We start from the raw sequence: 9,578 nt of genomic DNA, 5'->3' as shown, positions 1-9,578 counted from the left end.
TCTTTCCCTCGGCACATTTCATTTGAGATGTGTTGTGGGCTGCAGATTACAGAGCTTGTCTTTCATCCAGTCAGTCATACCCCGGTTCTTTCTCATGCTCAGGTTTTGAAAGGAATATTTTGAATATATTCCGTTGTCCTCTACCCAGACTCCTGTCCTTCGTCATACGGTTTTAAATCCATATGTTTTTACATATACATTAGATATTATGGCCCATTATTTCATTTGCAATTAGAACCCTTTAAAAACATAACCTAGCGACATCTTTACCGTAAGAACTTGGTCCTACACGTTGTTGTTTTAAGCTTCATCTTGATCTCCTTGTCTTTTGTTTTGCCGAGAGCAGCTGTTTCTGACCTTGCTTATTTCCCAGGTTTTTCTGCCCCGCGAGACAGATGACGATGATCCAGTGAGGTCTTGGTGCTGCTGAGGGCAGAGGGTGGTTCAAAAAGTCCGGGTTACAGTCGTCCCCCTTATCCCTGGTTTTGCTTTCCGTGGTTTCAGTGACCCCATGGTCAACGGTGGTCTGAAAATACCTGCAGTACAATGAGATATTTAGAGAGAGGGGAAGACCACCTTCACGTAACTTTTATTACAGTATATTGTTATAATTGTTCTATTTTATTATTAGTTACTGTTGTCAATCTCTTACTGTGCTTGATGTATAGATTAAACTTTATCAGAGGTATGTGTGTGCAGGAAAAAACATAGTATATGTAGGATGTGGAACTGTCCTGGGTTTCAGGCATCCCCTGGGGGTTTAGAACGTATCCCCCAGAGATAAGGGGGGACCACTGTACTTTGCTGATAAGGTTAAGCCTGTCTGCACAAGGAAACTGGCATTAGTAGTAGTAGTGGTAGTTGTAATAGTGATGACGATCAGTGAATCAGCTTAAATCTGTTCCCTTGAGGGGAAAAACATCTCCAAATTCATTACCTTCTGATAAGTAAATAGCACGATTAATCTTTTTATTGCAGGACTGTTTAGCTCTCTCCTGCTCCTCCTTTTAAAAGAAATAAAAGGTGTTTAGGTGAGCAGTCCAGAGATTTGAGGATTGCGTTAACCATGTTGAACACTGGTTTTATAAGGCACTGCAGAGCGCCCCCATGCAGTATGGGTTATATGACCTCTGTTTTTTAGTAACCTACCTCGGAAGCTGAAAGTAGGGAGATTCCTGAGGTTGGGGGGTTCTGGGGGGGAAGCTGTGTCATTGGGCATTATCCTTTCATGTATTTCTCAGAATCATCAACAGACATCTTGTACCAAGCATCTAGTTTTTTAGTTTAATTGCAAATGTTAATGAACAAATGTTCATAACCTACGTATGAATTGTAGGGATTTTGGAAAGCAAACGGCTGGACCTTGTGAAGGAGAAGACCATTAACCAGACCATTGGACGTGTCGTCTACTCTGCTGCAGATTTGCCAATCTGGTGGCAGGTCCCTCAGTATGTGCTGATTGGCGTCAGTGAAATATTTGCGAGCATCGCAGGTGAGCTTCCTTCCCGTCGGGGCGTCCGCGTCCAGTCCTGTCTCAGCACGATAAAGCCCCTGCTGTTTCCTTCTCTGTTAGGCCCCGTCAAGACAGCAGCAGCACAGTGCTTGGCGGGTGCTGGTGGGCGGTTGTGGCGCAGAATGTGAACTGGTGAGGGAAGAGCAGTGCTGTGGCTGAGGCTCCTCTTTCTTGGTGTGAAAGGGTCCCCAGAACGTCAACGTGAAGCTCGTGTACCGCAGAGGGTCCACAGGAGAGAGGAGAGAAGGAAGACCCCCGTGAGGGCTGCCCGGCAGGTGCCAATAACCAAGCCCTGCAGTCCCGCCGCCACGGCCGGGCCTCGGGGGTCCCTCACTGCCTGGCTCTCAGTGTCTTCGTTCAGATTTATAAGGAAGCAAAGCTAATTTTTAAAACCTGGTCTCACAGGCCTCTCTTCCCTATTGGTGAGATCACGTGGTGGCATGTGGACAAGTAAATTCTGTGCAGGCCTGCTCCCAGCTGCTGGGAGCGAGGGAAGGAGAAAATGAGTGATGCCCAGAGCGGTGGGGCTAGGAGGCCGGCACTTTTCACCTCTCGTGCCTCCTACAGAGCTCACACGGACTGGCTGATGAACTTGTGGAGGGAATGAGTCGCACGGGGTGGCCCTTCCTTTAGAGCATGTCTGCTTATTACAGTGGTGATTCGGTTTATAGATGCACCTGCTGAAACTGTTCTAAAATACCTTGCCTTTCACATAGAATTCCTGAGTAGATTCCCTCATTTTAGTGTAAGTACGTTGTTTGCAACCTCCCGTTAGTTAAGAATGTAGGCAGGTTTTGCTTCTTCAAACTCTTTCTCTCCATGAGGAACGAGAAATTCCAAGAGCTGACACGTCAAATGCTGCCTTCAAGTGTGAAGGCGGGAGGTGACTGGCCACCTCACGGAGTTTCTAGGGGCTGTGACAGCAGGAGGTGAGCGGCCAGCCCGGGCCCTGTCTCAGAGCCGCGCCCCAGAGCCCGGGTGTCCGCGGGCAGCGGCTCGGGCGCCCTGCTCCTCTCCCGAAACGCCCTCCTTTTCTTCCCCAGGCCTGGAATTCGCATACTCGGCCGCCCCCAAGTCCATGCAGAGCGCCGTCATGGGCTTGTTCTTTTTCTTCTCTGGCGTCGGGTCCTTCGTGGGCTCAGGACTGTTGGCACTGGTGTCCCTCAAGGCCATTGGGTGGATGAGCAGCCACACGGACTTCGGTAAGGCCCCCCTCCCCGTCGTTGGCAGTGACCAGTGCCCCAGTCCTCGGGCCGCCTCCCCTCGTTTACCCACGTCTCTGATGGTCTCCTGGAGACAGGTGGGCCTCTCCTGCCCCAGGTCGGCCTCCAGCAGCAGCTCTGTGGCTGCTGTTTTCTCAGAGCATCTGTGATGAGTAGACTGACCCTCCCACCTTCAGGTCCAGCACTAGTTTTATTTTATTATGAGGCAAATAAAATCTGTATCACAAATTTCCCTTCATTTATCAGGCTGGCCAGAAAGTTTGTTCGGTTTTAAGTAAAGTCACGTTTTTCATTTTCATGAAGAACTTTATTGAACAGTATATTCCCTGACCTAATGAACTTTTTGGCCAACCCAGTATCTTATTTTCATATTTTTTTCTTTTCCTGACGGTACCTTTTAATTTCCTGCTGTTAAAAAAAAAAAGAGAGAGAGAGATAATAAGTTGCCTTGTTAAAAACAAGTATTACTCATTATCAATCGTAATGGGATTTTACAGCTAATACCAGTAGGTGGCAACTTGAGCAGAATCACTCCCGAGAGATGAAAGCTTTGCTGTTTCCATATTGATGATAGCCTTTAAACAGACCCAGGAGATGGAGGTGTGTTTCTTCTTTGTATGTTGTACCAGTAAAAACCACGATATTGCTTTTCCTTGTATAGGCATGTGGCGTTTGCCGTCCCCTGTAGAAGGAGCAGCAGGTGTGATCCCAGATTTTGTGGCTTCTCTGTGCTCAGTACCCCCTGGGTACTGAGCCACTTCTAGGTTCTAAATCCCCTTGAAAATCTGGTGAAAGCTTAGAGACTGTTCTCCAGAAATTGCAGAATTCCAAAAGCCCTCCCACGATTCAGTTAAAATTCTCGTCTTGAGGGGGGCGTTTCGGCCCAGAGACCCCTGATGCAGCTTCCAGAAACCGGAGCCCCTGCTGCCCCCGGGCACCACTGGTGATGTGTCCAGCTGGTCCGGCTGTGAGAGCCAGTGGTGTGCGGGGCAGGCCCTCCTGGCTGTGCTGAGGGGGCTGTGCTCATTACTCCTGCCCCTCGGAGGGTAAGTCCAGTTACACAGGGTTCTGGGAGTTCTCCTGCGCTCTCGGTGTCACGTAATCTGTTTTGTACATGTGACAGACCTCCTTCAAAGAAAGACTTGTTATAGGGACCGCACCTCGGTAGTTCTTAAGATATAGATTCTGTTTTTTTACTTTCACGTGTGTCTTAAAGGATCGATTGGTTTTTGTCATTCTCATTGCTTCCAGTGATTTAATCCATCCCTCCCCCCCAGCCGTTACTAATTTAATAACTGGTAGTTTACCTGTCACTCATCCTTTACTTCTGACAGGTAATTTTAAAACTTTTCATTGTGAGGTTTATGTCCGGTATTGATGCACGTGGCACACATGGACAGATGTTGGACCTGGATTCTGTTTGTTGTGTTATTTTCACAAAAGAGAAGCGCCTTGTCGTGTGTCCTGGATCGGCTGCCCTGTCCAGGAGTGCAGGGTGGTCTCTCCTTGTTTCCCCTCCAGTCCCTTCTGCCCGGAGCCCCATGTCCAGTGATGTGAGAGGACGTGGCAGGTCAGCTCCCGCTTAGGGGCAGGTGGCTGTCACGGGTGGTGGTTTGGAGAGAGAATGGGACAGGTGACACCTCCTCCCTGCCACCCCCACATGCTTGTTTCTGTAGGAGGAGCAGCAGGTGTGATCCCAGATTTCACGGCTTCTCTGTGTCCTGGGCTCTCCCCGGCTCTGCCCTTCGGCAGGTCCTGCCTGCATTAGGGCTCCGGCGGCAGTGGGGCTGGCTCAGCGTTTCCTGACTGACACGTGGATAACTTCCTGTCAGGTTCCAGGACCACGTCTGAAGGAAGAGTCCCCAGATTCTCCCCTCGTTGTTTTCTTCTCTCCCTGTCCTGCCCTAGGCCTGCTTGTCCTCGTTATTATTATTATTTAGACTGGGGATCACGTCCGTACTGTGAAGGGCACTGGTCTTAAGTGCACAGCTTGGTGTGCATTTCATCCAGATCAAAATGCAGGACGTGGAAGGGTCCTTTCTGACTTAAGTCTGTCCTTTCTGTCCTTTCTGACTTAAGTCCCCGGCCCCCGGCAAGATGAACTCTGTTCTGAGGTTGGCCCTGCTGAGTCCTATGGCCTCTCTTGGCCGTGGCTGTGGCCGTGGCCTTTCACTCAGCACTGCGTTCTCAGAGTCATCCCAGTGATCGGTTCTTTGTTATTTCTGAGGAGTATCCGTCGTACGAATAAGTCAGAATTCATTTATCTGTTCTGCTGCGTGTGGGTGTTCATGGTGTCTCCAGTTTGAGGCTGTCACAAATAAAGCAGCTGGGAATGTTCTTGTGCATATGTTTGGGGGACACATGAAGCTTGTTTATTGGGGCCCAGGAGTCAGTCTTATCAAATACGAAGCACCCAGAGTTTACCGTTTTTACGTGCAATTAACCTTCTGTCTGTGAAGAGGCCCAAGGAAGTACAGGGTGATCACTTTTAGGTGGTGGGCCCAGTTCTGGAAACCCTTCCTAACGCCAGACTGCGACCGGCCGTGGCAGGGAAGACACAGTGCACAGTTTGCTCGGCCTGCCAGCTTTGAGCTTTGGAAGTTGTAAATGACTTTTAGTTTGGGGAGATGGATGTTTCAGAGCTGGCACTTCAAACGGCGTGATTGGTGTTTTGACGACAGCCTCGCTGAGGTGGCACCAAGCAGCACTGCAGCGCTGGCGTCTGCAAACCAGGGTCCGGGGGGTGGGATCTCTGTGTCCAGGGTGGAGCCCGCCCGCAACAGGACCAAACCACCGTTTCCAACTCTGACCACTGTTGAGTAAATAACACAGTCTGGTAGAAATTCTAGGTAGTACTGGATCTCTTCCCAGAGCAGCAAACACAGGAAATCATTGTCTTTTACAGCCGGAAGGAGTGAGAATTCTTTAAAAACGTGTGAGTGCTTATTATACAAAGGTGTATTATATCTGTTCATTAGTTCTGTTAAATAAAAGCAGTGTTAAACGTCCGATTTTAATGAGTGTATGTTCAGATAGAAAAAGGAAGTTCAGAATAACCCAGCTTGACAGAGACCTTCAGAGGAAAGGAAGTCTGGGGTTATAAATAAGCCAATGGGAGATGCTTTTGAAGCCGGTCAGAGAGAGCACAGCAACTTTCTTCCTAAGACGCCAGCGTCCTCCAGAGACGCTGCTGACGCACTGCCCCTCTCTGCCCCTCTGTTCGGCAGTGTGCCTGGCCCTTTCCAGTGGGTGACCAGCGGCATCAGCGGTAGACCGTTCCAGGGCTGTGGCGATGCTGTCTTTGTTGGGAGCTGGGGTGGCGTGCTGTGTGCGGCTCTGGTGTTCCCTCCACACAGCCCTGCGTCTCCACGCCATGTGGCTGCTTCTCAGGGGACATACGGCAAGTTTACAGCCCTGGTGGCCCCGGACCTACGTGTGGACTGGGGCTCCTAACGGGGCCCCGTGAAGAGGAGGTGGCCGTGTGGCCCGGGTGCTGTCTCCACATTTGACAGGCAGGGAACCTGGGCCCAGAGACCAAGACGCTGGGGTTTGAGCCTCCTTGGTGGAGCTCTGTGGTCCGTGCCCTTAACCTCCGCCGCCTTGGCATTGGTCGGGCACTGAACAGAGCCTCGCACGTAGGATGCCTCGCGTGGTGCTCGGGCCAGAGTCGGCCATTCAGTGTGTCAGCTCTTAGGGTTAAAGTGGGTGGCTTTGTATCAGCCTGCAGCCTGAAGTTTTTAAGGAGAAACGTGAAAAGCAAGCTTGTTCCTTCCGCTAGCGCAGGGAGTGTGTGTTCAGCCATCTGTCCCGGCCTGTGATGGTACTTTGTTGATGTCAGGTGACGACATGGGAGTCCAGCACTCACACCTGACGTGCCGTCCAGGCTGCGTCCTGGCCTGACGCGCAGTCTTGGCACGTGTGCAGACTGTAGACCAAGGCGAGGAGGGCCCCAGGATCTGGTGTCAGGTGACGACATGGGAGTCCAGCACTCACACCTGACGTGCCGTCCAGGCTGCGTCCTGGCCTGACGCGCAGTCTTGGCACGTGTGCAGACTGTAGACCAAGGCGAGGAGGGCCCCGCCGCAGGATCTGATGTGGAGACAGTGGGGGCCCCGCATCGTGTCGGGGCAGGAGGCCCCAGCCCGGAGCCCGTGTTGAGACGCAGCTTACTCACAGTGGCTTTGGAAACAAAGCACTTGTGTATTTTGAGTTAGGGGTAGGATTCTTTTCTCTCTTTCTTTTTTTTCTTTTTTAATGACCACAGTTAAAAGTCACCCTGACCTTCGTAGGAACCAAGTTAAATAAATAAAATCTTTTAAATTCTCTCTCTAAGTGCAGCTTCCGTGCTGCTTTCTTTCCTTTTCTCTAGGCAACATCAACGGCTGCTATTTGAACTATTACTTTTTTCTTCTGGCTGCTATTCAAGGCGCTACTCTCCTGCTCTTCCTTATTGTTTCCGTGAAATATGACCTGCAGCGGCCGAGAACAAACGGCACGCCCGCCGGCAGGAGGACCTGATGCTCCTGCAGCCCGTCAGGTCTGTTGGACAGACAGATGGACGGAGAGATCCGTGGGAAGGTGCTCTGGGGGCTCACAGAGCAAACGGCTGACTTCCCTAAAACTTGCGTGGTGCCGGGGTTGGTTCCCTCTTTTCCACCCGGCGGCCTAGGTAAGTGCCTTCCTGCGGTTGAGCCCTGCTGAAGGCCCCCGGGCGCCCTGCCGCCGGTTTCCCCTCTGACAGACACCTGCTGCCGCGGGTACAAAGTCTCGGGAGACGACACCCATGCTGGTTTGCGTCGGTATTTTAAACACATCTCACCCTCTCCTTCCCACAAAACACGCTCTCACTTTCTTTTTTTCTGATGAATAAACATCTGTTTATATTGAGGAAGGGAAGGTTTGTTAAGAAATAAAAGTGTGGTCAAGTGCTGCCGAGGTTTTAAAGAAAAGTCCCGCTTATGGTTTCTCTTATGAGCCACAGATCTCACCCGTGCGGGTCCTCGGCACAGGCCGGTGGTGGTGAGTGTGCTCTGTCTGCTGCCTCACGCAATGCCGGGCTCTTAAACCATCGCCATCGCTCTTTTGTCGCTCTTTCACTAAGAGCGCGACGTTTCATTAAAAACTATTTAAGACTGTGTGTTCCGTCTCAGCCTGCAGAGCAGCCTAATTTTTTTTTTTTTTTTTGCGGTACGTGGGCCTCTCACTGTTGGGGCCTCTCCCGTTGCGGAGCACAGGCTCCGGACGCGCAGGCTCAGCGGCCACGGCTCACAGGCCCAGCCGTTCCGTGGCATGTGGGACCTTCCCAGACTGGGGCACGAACCTGTGTCCCCTGCATCGGCAGGCGGACTCTCAACCACTGCGCCACCAGGGAAGCCCCTAACGCGTGTTTTAAAGCCTGCCTGGTCAGTCCTTGTGTACAGTTTCATTCTGGTACCGTCGAGACTAAAGACCCACCACGGTGGGTGGAAGGAAACCCCTCTTCCGAGCAGCACCGCTGTGATTGGAGGCTGTTGGGAGCGCTCGTTGCGGGCCGGAGCTGTCCACAGTTACCGACGCGGGTCGCGCTGTCCTCCGTGACACGGGGGTTCGCATCTTGTCTAATAAACTGCTGTCTATTTGTTGCTGTATTTTTGGTGTAATTTTATTATAAAAAGCACCTCGAATATGAGACCCACTGGCTCCTTCTCTGCGTAGTCTGTCCACAGTCGTTGTGTATTTGCGTTTACGTGTGGACGTCATGAGGGTTCCTGAACTGTCACGGGGTACAGGGTCCTGAGTCAGGAACTGAGGAAAAGTCACAATAAAATACCTGTTCCTGACGCAGCTCTTTGATTTCTCTAGGGTAGTGATTCTTGAGCCTCCTCTGTATTAAAATATAACTTTATGTTTGGCGAAAACAAAAAAACAAACGCAAACACCCTATTCGTTTTGGGCTATCTTGTTGTTGTTGTTTTTAATACAAAGTATAGAAAAACACAAGGAGGTCGTGACTGGTGGGGTTCAGACAGATTGAGGACCGATGACTCAGTGTAACACCAGTTCTCAGAGGGGCTGATGGTGTGAGTTTGGGTTAAAAAAATAAATGAAAGGGGTTGGAAAGCACTGCTCTAGGAAATACATGATCCCCCAGAGGTACAGTTTCTGTCTTCAGGATCTGTTGCATACTGAAGACCATTAACCTGTGCCGTCAGAAGACACATTTTCTCTGTAGGGAATTAGGCACGAAAGGGAAAAGGGAGGTGTGGCAAGCCAGCCCTTTCCTGGGCTCCGTGTGGCCGGGGCACGTGAAGGCGGCAGATGCGGCCCTATGTGGGCCACCGTCCTACACCCCGGGGAGCGGGGCTGGGAGTCAGCGCAGGTAGAGAGCCAACAGGTAGGTACACGCTCTGCTATCAAGGGGAACCTGTCCAGAAAGCCAGTCAGGCACAGAACTGACAGCCTCTAACTTTCCATCTGAATTTAGAGAGTGTACGACTGTGGTCACCACGTGGCTCTGAACAGCAGCTGAAGAAACAAATACACAAAACCAGTATGCTGTTGTAGGGATTTTATTTTATGTAAAAAGTACAGGCCCTGGAGACTTCAATGTGTGTCTTTGGCCGGCATTTATTGGCCTCAGAAGGCACGTGTCCATGCCATCCACTGGAAAACACTCGTCCCTGCTTTATCTTCCCTGAAGGTGGGCGGAACTGCGCGCCTTGTTTCTGCACGGTATCGTGGGTGGGTTTAAAGAGAAGGTTTGGCTTAAGGCTGAGCTCCTGCAACACTGAGCTTACAAGCCTCCCGGTTTCAGACAGAGGCCTCACAGGCTGCTGTTGGGGACATTCCGGTCCGTCTGCCGC

The 9,578-nt window shown here is 51.0% G+C and overlaps 1 protein-coding gene across 1 annotated transcript in view; it reads left to right on the top strand.

The window, feature by feature from the left end:
• SLC15A4 (solute carrier family 15 member 4) overlaps positions 1–7,436 on the top strand; it is a 28,185-nt gene extending 20,749 nt beyond the window's left edge. The window contains exons 7-9 of the mRNA XM_007455446.1: positions 1,337–1,492; positions 2,557–2,715; positions 7,106–7,436. Coding sequence (XP_007455508.1) covers positions 1,337–1,492; positions 2,557–2,715; positions 7,106–7,254 — 464 coding nt within the window. The 3' untranslated portion in view covers positions 7,255–7,436. The remainder of the gene's footprint in view (positions 1–1,336; positions 1,493–2,556; positions 2,716–7,105) is intronic.
• The last annotated feature ends 2,142 nt before the right edge of the window (positions 7,437–9,578 follow it).

This window comes from Lipotes vexillifer, unplaced genomic scaffold (genome assembly GCF_000442215.2).
Source record: "Lipotes vexillifer unplaced genomic scaffold, Lipotes_vexillifer_v1.1 scaffold671, whole genome shotgun sequence".
Taxonomy (NCBI): Eukaryota; Metazoa; Chordata; class Mammalia; order Artiodactyla; family Lipotidae; genus Lipotes; species Lipotes vexillifer.
This window is presented reverse-complemented; position numbering and strand designations above follow the sequence as displayed.